Raw genomic sequence first — 19,397 nt, 5'->3', positions numbered from 1 at the left:
TAAAGCATATATGGATTGTTTTCAATTCTACCATTAAAACCCATGTTGTCAGTTTTTAATATTTGATGGTAGTTTTAGGTGTTTAATTCTTCATGTAATCTATATAATTCCTAAAAGATGAATACGAATTTTGTCACATCCCCGCCCGGGCTCCCACCACATCCTGACTCGACTCCATCGTGACACGATATTGTCCCCTTTGGGTCCCGACTATGCCCTCACGGTTTTGTTTATGGGAACTCACACGAGAACTTCGTAGTGAGTCACCCATTATGGGATTGCTCTCGCGCGTTACTTGCTTAACTTAGGAGTTCCGATGAAACCCGAAGCCAGTGAGCTCCCAAAATGTCTCGTGCTAGGTAGAGATAGAAATTTACATATAAAGTTTACATGATCCATTTCTCTGGGCGATGTGGGATCTTACAAATTTAGAAGCTTGAATAACTCAGCAAAAGCAAGATTAAATAATTATCGATGTCATCAAAATTACTAAAACAATAAAAAATATGAAGTCTTATCTCATGTGAAGCTTCTGAAACATCGATTTCTATTTTCATTCATCAATTTTTTTTCTCAATCAACATGTTTGTAGTTTCATTGGTTAGAGTTTTGTTCAACAATTGATGGTTAGAAGGGTTTTGATACTCGAAGAAGGTAAATAATACATTAAAAGTGATTTGGGGTATATAGATTTTTTTTTTTTTTAAGCTTAATAAGGTCAAATTGTCATTGCATAATAGGGTAAATAAGTCATTTAATACTAAATTTTAATGTGAATGCATTTAACATTTCGTGGGATACTAATATAAAAAGTCTCTTAATATTAACAATGGCTTAAAAACTTATATGCGCAAAACCCTCCTATAAACTGATGCAGTTGTAAAATTTCGGGAGTGGATTGTAAAAATTAAAAACATGGTGACCAATTTGAAGGAAGAAAAAAAAAACCCCACCTAGGGTGATTTGACATAAATACCCCGTCATTTAGGTACATATCGGAACCCAAGTCACGCTCTTCTGCTTCAAGCCTTCAACCTGGACTGAAACAGAAGCAGAATGAAAGTTGAGACCTTCAATGCCGCTTTCTCTTCCGACGTTCGTACATTTCACAGGCTTCCGAGCTCTTCAATTTTCGGCGCAAAAAGGCCTAAAATTTTGACTGCCAGACCTTCCATGGCCTCCGGTAAGTATATTTCTGCTTCCGTTTCATCTTCTACTTTGGTATTTACCCTTTTCATACAGTAATTCAACGCGCATTTTCCCATTATCTGGTGCAGGATTCACCCGGCGGATTTCGATCCGCTGCGCTGTTCGCTTCCGGCCTTGCATTGACATACACAAGGTACTGCAACTTCAGTTTATCAAATCTCATTCTTTTGAATCATTTGGGGTTTTCTGTAAGTCGGTTATATATGTTTTTGTGATGAGCTGAATTATCTTTCTTTTGGGATTTCTGTGTTTGTTATTTGATTTTTACTTCAGGGTAAAGTGAAGCAGATTGTTGGGTCTACCCTTTCGGATTCGAAGGATGATGGGTCGGTTCTTGTTACCAATTTTGTGTCGGATAAGTCCGCGGCGGAGTATGCAAAGATGTATAAAGAAGATGGGCTTACAGGTGGTCATGTGATCATGCTTGGAGCTGACCCTTTTAGTAGAGCTGCAGCCATTGAAGCTTTGCATGCCTATCCTGGTGGGTCTATTGCCTGCCTTCTTGTTCTTGTATTTTCTGTTGCTGTTTTAGATATTATTTAACGATTTTTGGATCAAATGATTAAAATTAGTCGTCTAGTAATTATTTTGGTAATATTAGAGAAGTGATTCTTATCTGATTCATCTATCAGTTTCGAATCTCGATGTGCAGTTCAAGAGATAGTAGTTTGGCTGGATGAGTGTAAATTAGATCAAAAGATTGTTACTTAGCTTCAGATACTTAGCAATTCTGCAAAAACATTGGCGTCTAATTATTATTGCAGATACTGAGATTTTCAAGTTGGTTGAGTGCCTTGGGAGTATGCTATTTCACCTTAATCTCTATCGTTGATGATATGTTTGGAACTTACAGATTTTCCTCTGCTGACCTTGCTGCGAGGACTGGTATAATCTAGGTGGCCTGCAAGTAGGAGGTGGGATCAATTCAGAAAATTGTTTGCGTTACATAGAAGAAGGGGCTAGCCATGTCATTGTCACCTCCGTAAGTTACCACGTTTTTTCCACCTTTTACACCTATATATTAAAGAAGATTTATTTAGATCAATTTGTGTCACGAAATCATTTCTTTACATTTGGCATGGTTTTTTTTTTGTTTTTTTGTAGTATGTATTTAACAATGGACAAATGGACCTTGAAAGGCTTAAAGATCTTGTTCTTGTTGTTGGAAAAGAGAGGCTTGTTTTAGACCTTAGCTGCAGAAAGAGGGTATGAAGCTAACGAAGAACCATACCTCCTTTGTTATTGTCTATTTGTTTATTTTCTTTTCAAGGCTAAGCAGAGTTATTTATGTACTTTCATCTTAAGCAGTTTTTATGTGTATTTGATTCGTTGTAATCCGAGTTTAATGAAAACTGAGATCATATTGGTGGTGTTTGACTAGAGTAGCAATTTTCAGAGACAATTGCAAATCTTCATATCAGCACTAAAAATATCAAATCATTATTAGAGCTTTTCTTATTCTTAATGTTTTCCTTAAGTATTTTTTACTACCTATTTTCTAGGCTTTTAAATGTTGGTCTTAATTTTCATATATGAATTGCTTTAATGTGCAGGATGGTAAATATGCAATCGTCACGGATAGATGGCAGAAGTTCAGTGATGTGAATCTTGATGAGGAAATATTAAATTTTCTTGCCAACTTTGCGGATGAATTTCTAGTACATGGTGTTGATGTTGAAGGGAAAAAGTAAGTCATATATGTTGCCATTTTATTCCATTGCTTCAAGAGATATGCTGGTCCAACCGAATTTTACAATATTAATGCCTTAAAAAGAGGTTTCGACTATAATTAGTAGTTAAAGGAAAATGATATTCCATAATGGAATTAAATAATTTCTCCTTGCCTGAGAAATCTAACTGGGGCTTTAGCTCTCTGTGCTCTCGTTATGACAACTGAGAAATGCAATTTTTAAAGGTCCATGAGTTTGATGCATCGTGTTCTTGGTAAATGCTTTTCTTTTCTTTTTCTTTCCTATATCCTTTCTTGTTCCCATTCACACTTTTTCTGATATCAAGAATTTTCCCCCTATTTACAGATAAACTATATCACTTTTGAGTTTTGAGTCAAATCCACTATTCAAGTAAAGGATGGATTAATTTATAATAATGTGTTATTTTTCTTCCATTTCTGATGGATCGAGTTTAAAGAAGATCCAATTTTGAGTTTAGCTTCTGCTATAATTTCATTTAAAGTTTATTTTTGGCCATAAATTTTTAGAATAACTATACTGATAACACATTTGCCAATTCCAGATGGTCTGCTACTTTGTTTGTTTAGTTAATTACTAGTTGAAAGCTTACAATTGCATATCAGTATGAGTACCATCCCCAAACCCCCAACCTGACATCCAATATTTGAAAAAGACAAACGTGTTTATCTGTTGAGTTCTAACAAATCTTATATTTGCTTATCGCAGGCTGGGCATTGATGAGGAGCTTGTGGCGTTGCTTGGAAAGCATTCACCGGTTGGTAACTTTATAATAAAATGGCACATTTATGTCTTTTGCTAACTGCACAGGTTTTTAAAATCATAGGTTGTTGCTGGAAATGTAGCTCCATCTCATCATTTCATCAAAAAAATAGTCCACATTTCTATTTAGACTACTGTTGGCTGTTTTATGTTCAGTTGAACAGAGTCGAAATATTATTTTATTCCGCACATAGGTGACCTTGGAAAGACAAAGAACTGAGCCATGATTGTTGTGATCTAAATCATTTGTATAGTGAATGGTTATTCAAATGCATATGCCCCATTGGTACAAAACCGTCAAGCATGAGACTTTATTATTCTGATTAAGCCAGAAGGCTTGGGGCTACATGCTGCACTCATGTTATGGTAGAGAATCAGGCATGGGGAGCAGACATTTTGAAATTCTTACGTTCATGCATTGTACATGTTCAAATTACTTATAGGCTATGTTTTTGGGTGCCAGATTCCTGTAACTTATGCTGGTGGTGTGACTGTAATGGCTGATTTAGAGAGGATTAAAGTGGCAGGACTGGGACACGTAGATGTTACTGTTGGCAGCGCTTTGGATGTTTTTGGAGGCAACTTGTCATACAAAGACGTCGTTGCTTGGCATGCCCAGCAGGAGTCCTTGACTGTTTAGTGCATTTCTATTATCTTTCGGTTCTGTGTGCGCACTATTTTGACATCTAGGTTATTCTGGTTTCGGTTCTATGTGTGCACTATTTTGACTTCTAGGTTATTCTGGTTTATGTATTTTGAAAATTCATTGCATAGGAGAGTTCAGCTCTGTAACTTCGAAAAATGCCGCGTTGTAAGTTATGAGCTATTATTTTTTTGGGTCAGTGAAAATTTGCATCTGGATAATGTGCCGAAACTGAGTTTGGAGCCTTAAGATACAGATCAAGATTGGAGCCTTAAGATATAAAATTAAGCTCAGACTTTGTCATGTATTACTTGTAGGCTGTGTTTATTCATGGGAGATGATTTCCCATGCTTTTCCTACTGGATAGGAAATGAAAATTTTCTTTATGTTTGTTAGTGATGGGAAAGAACATAGTTTTTGGATTAATAGGTAGGTTTTTCGTAAAATAAAGTAATTAATGCATCTCCAATGGGATGCAAAAAAACCTTGAGAGATGTATTTTCTAGTTGGCCAGAAATCTCTCCGAGAGGTAAAATATTCATTTTTGTTGGAAAATTTAAATAAAAACTTGCATCCAATGACGAGATGTAAAATATTCATTTTTGTTGGAAAAATATGAATAAAAACTTGCATCTTTTGGTGGTGGGTCTTGCTAAAGAAAATTAAAAAAGATTTCAATTTAAATCTTTCACACGAGTAGGATGCTCAAACCAAAGAATATTTTCTAAATTTGCTACTTCAGCTACCAGATTGGGGTTGAGAGTGCACAGCCTGGCCTCATCGTGAGAAACTTTAACTCCGCTACACAAAATAAACGATTTAATTTTATACATTTGTATACCTATAATAACTCCTTTATAACCGTAATCATCAAACTTAAATGGGTGAATAACTATGGTTATTACATCTGCGGATACTATTTGAGAGGTATTAGCTAGCTTTGCTACATGGTGGATTTCTTATCCACTATTTTGTAATTCTTGTTTTTATTTTAATAAAGTGTTATCGTTTCTTCTAAAAAAAAAAAAAAAACAAGAGAAAAAGCAATTTTCATGAAATACTAGTTTTTTTGGTTGATAAGCGTGTTTAGAGTAAATTATAGCTATAGTCCCTTAACTTTAACTCAATTGGAGCAATGATTCCTCAACTAAAAATCTATTACCATTGATCCCTCAACTCATCAAAACGTGCAGCTATGGTCCCTCAACTAAAAATCCATTATTTATTGCTCTCTCAACTTTAATTCAACTGGAGAAATATCCCTTAACTTTAACCTAATTGTAACAATGGTCCTTCTAACATAACTCGTTTTGACAAAAATTTTGACGTAGTTGACGAAAAGAACCATAATTACACACTTTGATGAGTTGAGAGACCCTGATTGTATAAATGGTCATTCCAACATAACTTATTTTGACAAAAATTTGACGAAATTAATGAAAATGACTATAGTTACACATTTTGATAAGTTGAGGGACCAATGGTAATGGAGTTGAGGGACCATTGCTCCAATTTGATTAAAGTTGAGAGACCATTGCTACAATTTACTCACGTGTTTATCATGTCAAAATAGGGTTACTAAAGATGAATTTTTTAGTGTGCTAAAAAACACGGTCTTGTATAATAAGTATCCTAATGCGAATGGTTAAAATAATTTTCAAGTATCCAATAAGTTATTCTGACACTTGGTAAACCATAACGTGTTTCCGGCACACTGAAAAGTCTCTTATTACTAACCATCTCCAATGATTGTGTTATATTTAGCCACTACTCTTAAATATAGTACATTCAAAATAGGACAATACATGTCACTTGGTACTAGTAGTATTCCTTTTTACTTTATAAGTGGGAGGTCTTATATTCGATTTACATTATTATTAGTCCATTGTGAGGCTAAACTCAATCTTCATTGAGAGGTCTTATGTTTGATTTATATTATTGTTGGCCCAATAAAAGATATCACATATTCTTTGTTTTAAGTAAAAAAAAATAAATTAAACAAGAAGTCAATTTTTTAAAAAACAATAAAATAAGTGTTAAATTATCTTCGGACAAAATCAAAATGTGAGTATTCATCACTGTGAGTAGACAAGTATTATCCTTAAAAATATAGTTTTTAAAGAAATAGTTTTCCATCTCCAATTCAAATGACTAAACTGAGTTGAGCGATAGCGTTAGTAAGTTAAATGTTAGATTAGTCACCAACATAGTTTGAACTCACGCCGTCATGTAAGGTCACAATAGCAAAAAAAAAAAAAAAATAAACTGAGGGTCAGTACCTGCAATATCCCTCTACAGTGAGGGTCGAATATGGTATTTCATTAAAAGTAACATCCATTCCCGGGAAAATCATAACCACTACTCTCTCTCTCACTTCCTCTCTGCAACAGAAAATTCAAAAAAATCAAGAAAAAAGCTTTCAATGTCGTTCACTCACACGCACCCTTCCAAAACCCTAACCTGCACTTCCCTCTCCGGAAACCCTAACATCTACAGACGACTCACCACTGTCTCCATGGCGACGGACCGAGCCGCCGCAGTCCCCTCCCCGCCGCAGCAGCGGAGGAGGACCATGTCCGCCCTAGAAGCCCGAGTCTCCCTCGTCGCCGCTCTCGCTATTCAAGCGTCGTCTCTCTCCCAGCAACGTAAATGTTCAAATCAACTTCCTCCCACACACACACTCGAAGCTTTCAAAGATTTAAAATTTGATCCCTGGTAACAATTTTGTTTCAACGTTTTGGCCCTTTAACTTGCAGTTTTGCTCGAGTTGGCCACGGAGACTGCAAAATATGTCTTCCCCAAACAGTTTGAGGCTCGTACTCTCGAAGAAGCCCTCATGGCAGGTAATCTTTTGGGCATTTTTTGAAAAAGCGATATTTTAAAGTACTCTAATAGACGGGAATGGGATTCGAACTTGGGTGCCGGGAACAGGTTGCCCCTGGCTAACTGGCCTAACCACGTATGCGGCATTTATTTTCAATTAATTTTTCGGTGTATATTTGGTGTAGTTCCGGACATTGAAACGGTGAAGTTCAAAGTTCTGAGTAGGAGAGACCAGTATGAGATTAGAGAAATTGAGGTATTGTTAAAAGCTTCATTTTTTTTCGGTTCCATTTTCGCCCTCTTGAGATTATTCAGTTTAGTTGTAATTCACTGTCTCATGTAAGCAATGACTAATTGGGATTGTGAGTGTATGGAATCAGCCTTACATTATAGCAGAGACAACAATGCCTGGAAAGACTGGTTTTGATTTCAATGGTGCATCTCAATCCTTCAATGTCTTAGCTGAATACCTGTTTGGTAAGGTACTTTGAAATTTCTTCCCCCTTTTCTTGTCGGGGTTTTTATTTATTTTCCTTCTCGCAATGGTTTGGTCTTTAATATATAATTTTGTTTATTGAACCACTTAATGTGATTTTGTTATCCATCTAACCCTGTTTGGCTATCTTACTTTGTTCTTATGCCGGTTAAGAATACCACCAAGGAGAAAATGGAGATGACCACACCGGTTTATACACGTAAAGTTCAATCGGATGGGGAGAAAATGGAAATGACAACTCCTGTGATAACAAAGAGGGTAACTCTTATGCACTTATCTTATGTTAATGTTATCTGGCACCATGGGTATTTTGCTGATGATTCAAACTAAGATGTTATACCTGAAGTTCTGCTGAGATTACATGTTCTTTCGTGTAAGTTTCAAATGCTTATAATTATCCATGCAAAAATTTTGCAAGAAACTCACGAGACCAAAATATTAGCTCATGAAGTTGGCCATGGTTGTCTCATTTAGTTAGTCCATTTTGGAATTGAATATTTAATTTTAATATATGTTTTGGTGGTGTAAGTCTGGATTGGTATTTTGGCCTCTTTCCCAATATGTTATATTTAGTCTTTATCCTTCTTTTTTCACGATCTACTTTCTCTATAATTGTATCTAGCTGGGAGATCAAGATAAATGGCAGATGTCCTTTGTCATTCCCTCAAAATATGGTGCCAATACGCCATTGCCTAAAGATCCATCTGTAAGGATCGAAGAGGTCCCTAGGAAAGTAGTTGCAGTTGTTGCCTTTTCAGGTCTGTTTTCTCCTTATATCATCAGCTATGTGGATATTTTGTGAATTTGGGTTATTGTATTGAAAGTACATGATTCTATGTGGTAAATTGCATTCAAGTCCGAGATTCCACTAGTTGTTAAGCATGGTTATATCTAGTTCATGTGGTGTGCTATTGTAGCTGAAGTTTAGTTAAGTATTACTTAATTGCAGGAAACTTGTGGTAATAATTGCAGTTTCAATTTCACTGAGAGTAATTTATGGTTTGTTTAGTCTAGATTTTTCGACTGTATCATGACAGTTTATGCTCGCAATGTCAAATCAGGGTTTGTTACTAATGAGGAAGTTAAGAAACGAGAATCCAAGCTAAGGGAAGCTCTGAAAAATGATGGACAGTTCCAAGTGAAGGAGGGAACTTCAGTGGAAGTTGCACAGGTACGTTCTTCACTGCATTATAAATAAGAAAAATGTCAGAACAATCTAACTTCAAGGTGCTTTATGTACACATTGTCTTTTAAAATGCCATTTACACTTTTCCCTTTCAATATGAATGCAGTATAATCCACCATTTACACTTCCATTTCAACGGCGTAATGAGATCAGTCTGGAAGTCGAAAGTAAAGAGGAATAGTAGTTTCTATACGGAAATTTACAATCTTGTGGTTATCGACTATACACCATTTCTCCTGTAAAGAAAGTAGAAGCTAAAGTGAGTTGGATATCTGCTAATCAAATATATTATGTAACGTCATACAGTATGTAAATATAGTAATAGGGACTACATAAAGTTTGTGATATACCAGTTTCTGATATGTATATTGGTTACTCTCTTCACCTATTCTTCTGGTGCCATTGAATATGTTCATCCGGTTCTCTTTTATTCCTTTTCATTCATTCTCGTCACGTTGTTGCTTATGCGTGCATATAGTCAGCTGTATATAAATTCATTGTTCATTCAGATGATTATGGAGGGGGAATGCTGTTAATTGACTTGAGATACTTATTGGTGCATAAGAAGTGAGAGTTGTTTAACTGAAATGTGATATGCATACGTCATTGTTTCTTGCTTGCATCACACGCGCCCACCAACATATAAAACTAAGCTACTCCCAGTGTGCCTAGTGCTTTATGATGAAAGCCAAAATAAGTAATGGCAACCTAGTCAGTCTCAGCCTTTATAGTGCTTATAGTGAAGTTTGAATGTATGACTACCCACTGGGATCGAAAAGGGATCGAACATGGCCTCCTTATTGTTCTTTAGAGTTTAGATAAGAATACATATCCTAGTATGACGAAACAGAGTAGCTATAATTCAAACTTGAAATGCCAATAGCACAACCATGTGCTGTAAAGAAATCTAAAGTACTTGTGCTTTTCTGTAGGACCTTTTATTTCCTTATCTGGTTTCCTATCAACAAGGAGGGACCTGTGTTGGTTCTATGAGAAGCTGATATGGGAAATAAAGGGTAGATAGAGACCGTTTCAGTGGACAACTTGGCTAATAAGTTTCTGCATAATTTGCAATATTATATGGTCAACTAGTTCTTCTTGTAGACTGTAGAGTGTCTTACTTAGTAATTTGTATGTGTTACTGAACGCAACAAGTAGATAATTACTGAATGAAAAGTGCTTTGGCTTTCATTTACCTAGAGTTCAGTTACATACTTGATTGTAAGAATGATGCAACAAGGACTCTATGTATCTATTGTGAGGATGTGAATGTAAAAGAGTCCCACATCGGTGAAATGAGAAACCTTGCAAGGTCTTATAACAGGTTGAGTTACTCCCCATTTGCCAATTGGTTTTATGGTAGAACCTCAACTTTCTTTATGGTATTAGAGCAAGTTGGCCCATGTGTAAAGCCCAATGGCTCCACGTGCTCTAGATCACCCAATTTGTGTTGTCCACATGTTTGGCTTGAAAATTCACTACACGTGAGCGTGTGAGGATGTGAAGATAAAAGAGTCCCACATCGGTAAAAGGAGAAACCTTACAAGATCTTATAAGAGGTTGGATTGGTCAAGAATACTCCTAAGCAGCAGTAAAACAGTTTTGAAGTGCTACCGGAACCACCATGTTTGGTATATGAAGTATAGTAGAGGTAACCTATAGCCATTCTTCCATGATACACACACACACACACACACACACACACACACACACACACAAGCAATTTTACTAGAGCTAGTTGACTTGTTCTATCATTCCATTATGGGAAGTTGCAAGAGGCTTTCATATGGGAGCACTAGCACCACCACCACCACCACCACAAAAATGTAATAATTTGGATGTATAGAAAAGATAACGTGTCAATAACGGGAATTGTTATTAACACTTCAAAAGGGCACTCCTTCCTCATTTTTTCATTCAGGTGGAGTGTAGGATAACTATTTTGGCGTGCCAATAACATAAGATATGCTTTGTATTTTTTTTCTATCTTTTTTGTGATTTGGCAGGTGAGGCTGGAGGCTCAAGGGGCCAACTCATAGAGGCATATGTATTGCTACATCATCCTTTCGTCATATTACATGCTAGTTGGTATTTCGACCTGATATAGAAAACTGTTTACTCGCGTTGATATTTGTTATGATGTGACAGTTTCTTCCCCTCTTTACCACCAAGTTGTATGAAATTTCTTGGAAATTCATTTCTGTAGTTTGAACCGTTATATTATAACTAACTTTGTGTTTTTTTCTCTTAGACGTTTTGTTTTGTTTTTTCTTTTTTCACTTATGAGAGGCTCAGGGCAAAATGGTAGATCAAGACATAAGAAGACTTGGGACGTAAACTTTAAGAAAAGACATGGAGTACTTGGAGCTAACGGAAGACTTGGTGCAAAACCGAGCTCAATGGCGTTCTAGGATTCATACAGCCGACCTCACTTAGTGAAATAAGACTTTCTTCCTTCTTCTAGTTGGGGTTTGGTTGTGATTCTTGTGTACTAGAGAGATGCATGAGACTAAGGTTTTGAATGACGTGCAGATTCTACGATTAGGATGCAACATACCAATTAGAGAACAGATTAAGAACTTGTATCAAAATCGAGCGCAGTAATATTTTAGGATTCATAGCCGATCCCATTGAGTGGGATAAGGCTTTGTTGTTATTGTTGTATTAAGAACTTAAATGTGAGAAGGGAAAGAAAAGCTAAACTGTATTTTTCATGGATCTTTGTTTACTTTATATGTATGTTACAGAAAACCGATCATGCGGAGAGATACTTGTTTTCTTTTCTTCTTTCATATTTCATTTTGTTTGAAAGGAGAGATTAGTATACAATTCTACATACTAACGATTATACTATTGCTAGTTTACTTCAGGTATGCTTTCTAGAACAGGTTTCCACCCTTCACAGTTACCATCGTCGTTGAAGCTGTTGGTATTACTCTGCTCTACGCCTTTTTCACTTTGAAGCCGAGAGACCATTTCATCAAGAACTGCAACTCCTCCCTTTCTCAACATCTCCTGCAGTTCTTGCTTACTTATAACCAGCTTAATCCTTACGACTTTTGTTTCTTGTTCAGGTTCGGCTTCAGGCTCCGAAAAACTCACCTTCTTCTGGGAAGCCTTTTTCGGCGGTGGCAGAGGGAGAGGTACGAGATGGTAGAGGTGACCACCAAGCAACTTGGAGTCTGGCCGGAGATGCTGGTAGACTGGAGCTGTCTCGGATATTGCATGGCCAGAAAACTCCGATAACACCTGGTAAACTTTCATGTCTGCTCTGTACTCTAAGATTTTCCCATCAGATCTCATAATCTTTGTTATATTTTCTTGCATAACCAAGCAATTCCCCATACTTCTGCTTGTCACAACTTGGTAAGAAAAAAATTTTGGCTTTAGAAAAGTTGGGTATTGTGAGTGAGGGGCGTTGGGACTTGGGAATATAGATGGGTTGTATATAAAGGAGATGGCTACAATCCCCCCCTTCATATTGCTTAATATTACAAATATGCCTTGTTTTTCTCTGGACCCCACCTTTTTTTTGGAGCATTAAACTATAGGTTGATGACCAAGTGGGTAAAGTAATCATAGATGTTGGATACACACTTGATTTGGATGGATGAAATGGTTGGTGAGTAAGAAGTGGTAAGTAAATAATAAATTAAAACATCATGGGTAGTTTAGAATAGGATTAGTACTAAGCAAGATCTGCAATGATTAAAGCAAAAATCTATTTATCCTTCTGTCTCTTTGTTGTTGTGTGAGTCGACTCACCGAGTAATAAGATAACACGTCAAATAAGTATATTGAGTCGATTATCACCAGACCTCATGATACAAGAAAAAACTCTCTTGCAACCAAAATATAATATAATCCTAATGACATCGTTCATCCATGTATTCAATAAGTGCACGATGCGTGCTGCATGGTGACACGGGTTACAAGAGAGTTTCTCCTATTATCTTGTTCATGTAGTGTTAGTCGACTCACCGAGTTATAATTAATATTCCGAGCCAAATCAGTGTTTAATTAAGTGGGTTATCACCAGACTCCATCACACAGTAAAAGATCCAGTGTAGGGCCACTATAACAAAAGGACCTGAGTGGTTGACTACTTTCCTAGACTCGTATTTTGTTTTTGCAACACTTGATGCTTTATATAGCTGCTTCCAGCAGTTGCTTTAAAACTTTCCCCACTGAGGTCGGTATGGCTGGAACCTGGAACGCATGATGAAATCACAGAAACCGTTTTCTATTTCCCCTTTGTGTCTCACTCGGTGTGGATGCCAAACTGGAAGGCATCTTTCATGTGTATAAATGGTCACTTCTGTCCGTTCAATGATTCCAGAAAAGCCTCTACTTGAACGCAATTCTAAGGTTCATGTCCAACTCTAGCTTTTGTGGTTAATTATGGGGCTTCACATCGGTGCATTAAATGCTACGAACATTAGATAACTTGTATTCACGAGATCACAATAAAAACAATAATTCAAATCAATCAAAGTCATCCAATGCTCGTAGCATGTAAGAAATTTCCGTAAATTATGAGATACTATTCTTGTGTGAAATAAGATCTTTTTAGTTGTAGCCATAAATTATAGCCTTGTTCTACTTTTTGCCTCCTAAACTTTTAATTTGTGTCAATGTCCTGCTTGCAAGCTTGCAGTTAGTTCTGTCAATTATTTCGTCAAGTTGAAGGTTAACTCTTGGTCCATTGTGCACAATAGAAGCTTTTGAATTTGTGGCAGGTGTTTTAAGTTTTAATTCTTCTCAATATTTTTTTTTTTTCTAATAAATTTGTCCAAGTAGCATTTTCTTGATGCATTTGGTCGTCCATTGCACAAGATAGAATTAATGTAAAATTGTGACAGAACTGAAACCGATGGTTTGGGGATAGTGGCATAAGTTCGAAGGACAAAGTGGAAAATGCCAAAATTTAGGGTATTGCTAAAAGTTGAAGAATGCTACAGTTAATTGTCTATACGATTGTAAGAAAATCTTAATGTTGACACAATATAGGTCTCAAATGTATTAACGGTCATGAATCGCCCATTCACGATTGTCGCTAGGAGTGCTGATTAAATAATTAAATGGAGGGTAATAAATATTTCTTACCCCAAAAAATGTGATCTCCAATTTTGTTATGCGTGTGCGTGTCCCCACAAAGACAATATGAACATAGGATGGGAAAGGCTTGTGCGCTTTTCGATTTTTACCTAAATGTCCCTGTCAAGAGAAATACGTGTCAGTTAGGCATTGCTCTGCCGCTCGCGGCTCACACTGGACCATTTGAGGCGCACTCAAGTATCCCAGTGAGGTTAAGCCTGCTGCAGCATTTGGTTTTTTTAACAAAAATAATCTTGAGATTTTCATAACTCTTTACTTTGATCATTGAGATTTGCAATCAATATAAATGATCTCTGAGACTATCCACTATCAATCATTTTAGTCCTTAGATGAAAAATTATGTTAAATAAGGATCAAATAACTAAATTACCCTTAATTTAATAAACAATAGATCAAAATGATTTGATAAAAAATGATATTTTTGTCATTTTACCCCTATTTTATGGAGATTTTTCATAAAATGATCAAAATGATTGATTGTAGACAAACTCAAAGACCAATTTTATTGATTTCAGATCTCAAGGATTAAAGTGAGGGGTTCTGCAAATCTCAATGACCATTTTGGCTAAAAAGTCACAACATTTTCTACTTACCCCACAACTTGATTGCTTCACCCTAAACACGAGAAAGTTTTTCATAGGCTCGGAACACAGCTACCTAATGTTATTATATGATACGTCGGATGATATATTGTGTGATAATTGTTCTCAATGCATGTACAGACTTCTCCTATGAAAATCAAATGGTAAAACAAAAAGAGAGAAAATTGGTTCCACTACTTTGTGGAGTAACTCCTCAAAGTAGTTCGTGGACGATTCGTAGAGCTTCGTACTTATGATCGGAATTGTTCATATTAAAAAACATTATGTAAAGATTTATCTCTATACAAAATCAAATTGAAATTAAGGTTGTTTAGTTAATCAACTATAGCAAATAGATAGAAGATTCGTAATACTTTACTAATTCTGACCATATTATACAGTTCGATAACTAAATGATATTTATATATATATATATATATTTTTTTTTTTTTCATAAATGATTTGTAATTGAACGATTCCGATTATAACCATAAAGTTATGTGAATTTGTCACGAATTTTTTTATGCACGCTTTTCTCCACGATTTTGTGGAGTCGAGTATCTCTCACACGAAAAAGGGTGGGGATTGTGATTTGGAACAACAATTTGGTCAATTGAAAAAGAAATAAAATTAGTCCTTGATGAGCTATACAAGGGACTGAGACCCACTTGATGAGAGCTATATGGCATGAATCATGGTGATAAAAAGAGTAACATCAGTTTTCTTCTTAGTTGTGGTGAGTGATGCTGTCAACACGCATGCTTGAAATATGAATTTTGGCGGTTCACCTTTCTACTAGTGGAAAAAGAAATTATCATCTTTTACTTTGGAAATACCAAGCAAGAAAAGCAAAAAATGACAATGATTTCTCTGCTTTGATATCTCACATGAGGAAATGCCCACTTCGCTGCCTTTAACTTTTTCTTGTTTGATTTTTATTTAGTTTATATTTCAAAGTCTTCTCAGGTCTTCATCAACTTAGGAGGGTTTAGAGAAAAAAGAGATGGAGGAAAGTCTTTGAAGACTTGGAATAAAAAACCACATATAAAAAAAAAAAAAAAAAAAAAAGATATGGAGTACTTGAAGCAACGGAAGACTAGACAAAACCAACCACAGTAGTGTTTTAAGATTCATACAACTAATTAATGGTATAAAACTTGGTTGTTGTTCTTGTAAAATCAGGAATTTATTTAGAATAAAAATGAGAAAGAATGAAAGATACAGAAAAGACATGTAAATGTAGGAGTGAATTGCACTAATTGCTTAAAGCTAATGCCATTTAGTTATTCTGAATATATAGTTTAAACAATATTTAAAAACATTTTATTAACAATTCAAGAGTTGGTGCTTAATGTTGTATTAGATCGAATACTAATATGTTTTACGCTTAATAATTATGTCTTACAATTTAATCATTTCACAGCTGACCCAGTCAAGTCTTATATTGATGATGGCATTATCCATGCCCCTAAAGAAGTTTTAAATACATTGATTTGATCTTGTTGTTTTCATTTGGGTGATGTGTTTAGTTTTTTGTTCTCTTCCTCTCATAAAAAAGACTTAATTTGAATGATGTATGCATAAAATGTTAAGTATAATAGGAAATTTGTTCTCAGTAAATAATTTCATATTTCGACGTAGGTTAATTAATGATCATTTTATTTTATCCTTTAAAACTAAAGGTCAATAAAAACTATTTTCTCTCCAATTAAGCAATACCTACTATCTAATGTTACATTTGATTAATTCAAGTATTATGATAACGGGGGTAATTGATTGTGTTCTGGCCTAGTGACGATGGTAGTCCCTGGCAAAAGTGATGATGGTGGCAATGACATTGTTAAGGGGGGGTAAGGGTTAGGGTGGAGGTGGTGGAGGTTGGCAGAGCCAGTGCTAAGCAATGGTAGTGGCGGTGTCCATGGTGGCGGTAGAAATAATGGCAATGATGATGATGGTAGTGAAGATGAATTTTTGTTTCTAAACTCCATTTTAGAATCCCTTGATAAATATTTTAGTGGTAGCTTAAGTTTGAAAACAAATTATAATAATTGATGGTAAATTTGCGAGAAAGTATAAAATATTTACGATGTCCGTGTCACTACTGGGAAGGAACTTCATATCTTTTCCAATATTGAAATATGAAAATATGATTCGATCATTTTTTTTTTTACATAAGTTGATACGTTTCTGCTTCAACTTAAAGAGATGAATACTAACTTTTTATATTATAAAAATGGAAGAGCTTTGACTATATTCAATAATTAAATTTGTTTATTAAAATTAACAAAGTGAAGATAAAGGTTGCTTAGTAGACCACAATAGCTCGATAGTGAAACTGTGAAAAAGAAACCATGGAACTTTTATTATATTCTAAATGGAAAAATCTTTCTTCCATAAACATTAATAAAGAAGTGAAAACGGAAATCTATCCTAAGCACTGACGATATATACCCCAGTTTTAATATCCTTCAACTAGTATATCTCTTCGTGTTGAAAAGAACATGTTTCTTTAATGGTTGTGCTATTTTACTTCTTCAATTCATTTGATCTGATGATTGGAAGTTGAAAGCAGTTTGTGAGAGGTGAGAGATTTTTCAGCATAACGGAACATGGGGTGGAGCACCACATATCATTAAACACTTGAAGGGACACTTGAAAAGAAAAATATTTCCTCGAATTGTATAATGACATATGGTTTTCGCTTCGTATTTTGAGCACACTGAAAATTTCTCATAAGAAGTAAAATGGAGTATATAGATAACACCACTCTTCTTTAATACATTTAACAAAGACTTTCTAGCCACTTTTTTCAAAATTTAGAAACATAGTTGCCCCGTCGATCGAAAAGTACTCTAGCCCTCTCGATCGACATCCTTGGAGCAATATTCGAACCGTTCTCAAGACTGTTTGAGCTATGTTCAAACTGACTATGTATAGTAATTATATATATATATATATATATATATTAGCAGAAAGCACACATTTTGTGTGTGTGTGAACTATTTATCTTAATAAGTGCATATTTTTTTTAATATTACATAATTACTCTTTTGTTCTCCTTATGTAAATATTGAGTATCAAAAGTGAGGTTAAAATTAGAAAAATATGATTGTCATTATCTAAAAAAAAGAGGGTAAAATAGGAAAAATAGGGATATGATTGTCATTTTGTCAAAATGTACAAAATTACTATTTTACCCTCCTTTTGTCAACAGTGTGTATCAAAAGTGAGGTCAAAATAGGAAAAAAAGTTGACAATGAGGGTTTTCTTAATAATAATTAGCATATGGGCACACACACAAAGTGCGTAAGAAAATTTTTTATTTTTGTTTTTGAAATAGAAGGAGAGAGAAAGAGAGTGATAGAGAATGTGGGGGTGGGAATTTTTTTTTTTAATTAGAGATATGTTAGGATTACATGTAGGTAAAGCTTTGAAAAAAAAAAAACAAAATTTGGTTGTATGAAACTACATTTCTATCCCATATTTCTTATTCATGTTCTGTTTTAATTAGAGTGTTAAACTGATAATTTTATAAGATTTTGGTTGACAATGAGTGTTTTTATTAATTAGTCGAGATATAATAATAATAATAATAATATAATAGTGTGTGTGGAAGCGTACACATTTGGCAATGGCTGCTTTTCAACATGAAATCTCTGTCGTTTACTCCAAGCCCTAGAAGTCTTGAAACTTGAAGATATTCTAGAATGCACGCAAGAATACAACGCTGGTCTTTTGCTCTTGAGCTTAATTAAATTTTTGCCCTATTGATTCTTGTAATAGGGGTTGGTACAGTTAAGATGCATGGTGCCCTTATTGTTACGTCAGCCTGATGAATGAAAGCACTTTCTGCTGGATTTGGATCCTCTCCTGAGCTCAGGAGACTGAACCTTCTGAGCAAAACACATGGATTGTTGAATTTTGATCAGTCGGTTATAATTATTATAACTTTTAAAGAGTTCTTTTATTTGTAGTCATTGGGTCAAAATCCAACAATTCACGTGCTTTGCTCAAGAGGCTGTAGCCCCCTGAGCTCAGAAGAGGATCCAAATCCCTTTCTGCCACCCCTGCATTAGAAAAAGACCTACTATATAATTCCATCTACCTTGCAAAGATTTTCCAGCAACCCATTTATAGGGGTACGAGTTTTTATATGTTTTTGCATGATTCTGTTCCACAAACTTTATCATTTTTCTTTCAAATTTCCATGCTTTTGCTTTGTAACATCTACGTATTGACTCTAAGGCATATGAAGTACACGCACATTCTTTGTGAACAAAGAATAATTGGCTTGCATAATATATATTTTATATAGTTATGCCTGCTGCTGGAGCTGCCTTATGATCCTATCTGACAAAGAGGGAAGGTCCTCTTTTAATTGCTTCACATAGGAAAATTATTGTCTTTTTCCGAACCCAAAGTGGAAAGGCAACTACACTTTACTCATTAGATTTGAGACAGCAGTATTCCTTTCTCATTCTTATCTGATAAATAGTCTAAAAGCACTTCTCCTTTTAGACAAAAGCAGCTTCCTCGGCTTAATTTCCCTCCGACATTCCCTCCTTTTCTCTTGTTACTTTGTGGCTTCTAGATTGGGTCAAGGAGGGGGAAAAAGGAATCCTCTCCGGATCCCTTTTTCCTAATCCATCAAATCAGAAAATCTGTGTCATTGAAATTTGATCGAATGACTGAAGTTATTATAAGTTTTAAAATGGGCCTTTATTTGTAGCCGTTTGATCAAATTTCAACGGTACTGATTCCTTGATTTTGTGGATTAAGAAAAAGAGATCTAGAGAGGATCCCTTTCCTAGGAGGGGGACCATGGTCGGCTTACATGGCAGCCCAAAGCACCACACTTGCCTCTCAATGG

General features: G+C 35.4%; 3 protein-coding genes across 3 annotated transcripts; 2 read left to right on the top strand and 1 right to left on the bottom strand.

The window, feature by feature from the left end:
- Positions 1–1,015: 1,015 nt before the first annotated feature.
- Positions 1,016–4,630, top strand: LOC103963608 (1-(5-phosphoribosyl)-5-[(5-phosphoribosylamino)methylideneamino] imidazole-4-carboxamide isomerase, chloroplastic). Its single transcript, XM_048567922.1, has 8 exons — positions 1,016–1,183; positions 1,278–1,342; positions 1,483–1,690; positions 2,106–2,191; positions 2,314–2,415; positions 2,763–2,896; positions 3,627–3,675; positions 4,144–4,630. Exons 1-8 carry the CDS (start codon positions 1,057–1,059, stop codon positions 4,318–4,320), a joined length of 948 nt encoding a protein of 315 aa, XP_048423879.1. The 5' UTR covers positions 1,016–1,056; the 3' UTR covers positions 4,321–4,630.
- A 2,078-nt stretch (positions 4,631–6,708) lies between these two features.
- LOC103963607 (heme-binding-like protein At3g10130, chloroplastic) lies at positions 6,709–9,216 on the top strand. The gene is made up of 8 exons (XM_009376437.3): positions 6,709–6,968; positions 7,080–7,166; positions 7,332–7,402; positions 7,527–7,628; positions 7,796–7,900; positions 8,265–8,400; positions 8,704–8,813; positions 8,935–9,216. The coding sequence occupies exons 1-8, from the start codon at positions 6,746–6,748 to the stop codon at positions 9,007–9,009; spliced, it is 909 nt and encodes a 302-aa protein (XP_009374712.1). The 5' UTR covers positions 6,709–6,745; the 3' UTR covers positions 9,010–9,216.
- A 2,468-nt stretch (positions 9,217–11,684) lies between these two features.
- Positions 11,685–12,173, bottom strand: LOC103929488. The gene has a single exon (XM_009338698.2). It carries the CDS (start codon positions 12,171–12,173, stop codon positions 11,685–11,687), a length of 489 nt encoding a protein of 162 aa, XP_009336973.1.
- Between the last annotated feature and the right edge of the window lie 7,224 nt (positions 12,174–19,397).

The sequence above is a fragment of a genome, unplaced genomic scaffold, assembly GCF_019419815.1.
Source record: "Pyrus x bretschneideri cultivar Hongxiangsu unplaced genomic scaffold, Pyrus_bretschneideri_v1 Contig47, whole genome shotgun sequence".
Taxonomy (NCBI): Eukaryota; Viridiplantae; Streptophyta; class Magnoliopsida; order Rosales; family Rosaceae; genus Pyrus; species Pyrus x bretschneideri.
The sequence above is the reverse complement of the archived record's forward strand: the minus strand, read 5'-3'. Positions and strand labels throughout refer to the sequence as shown.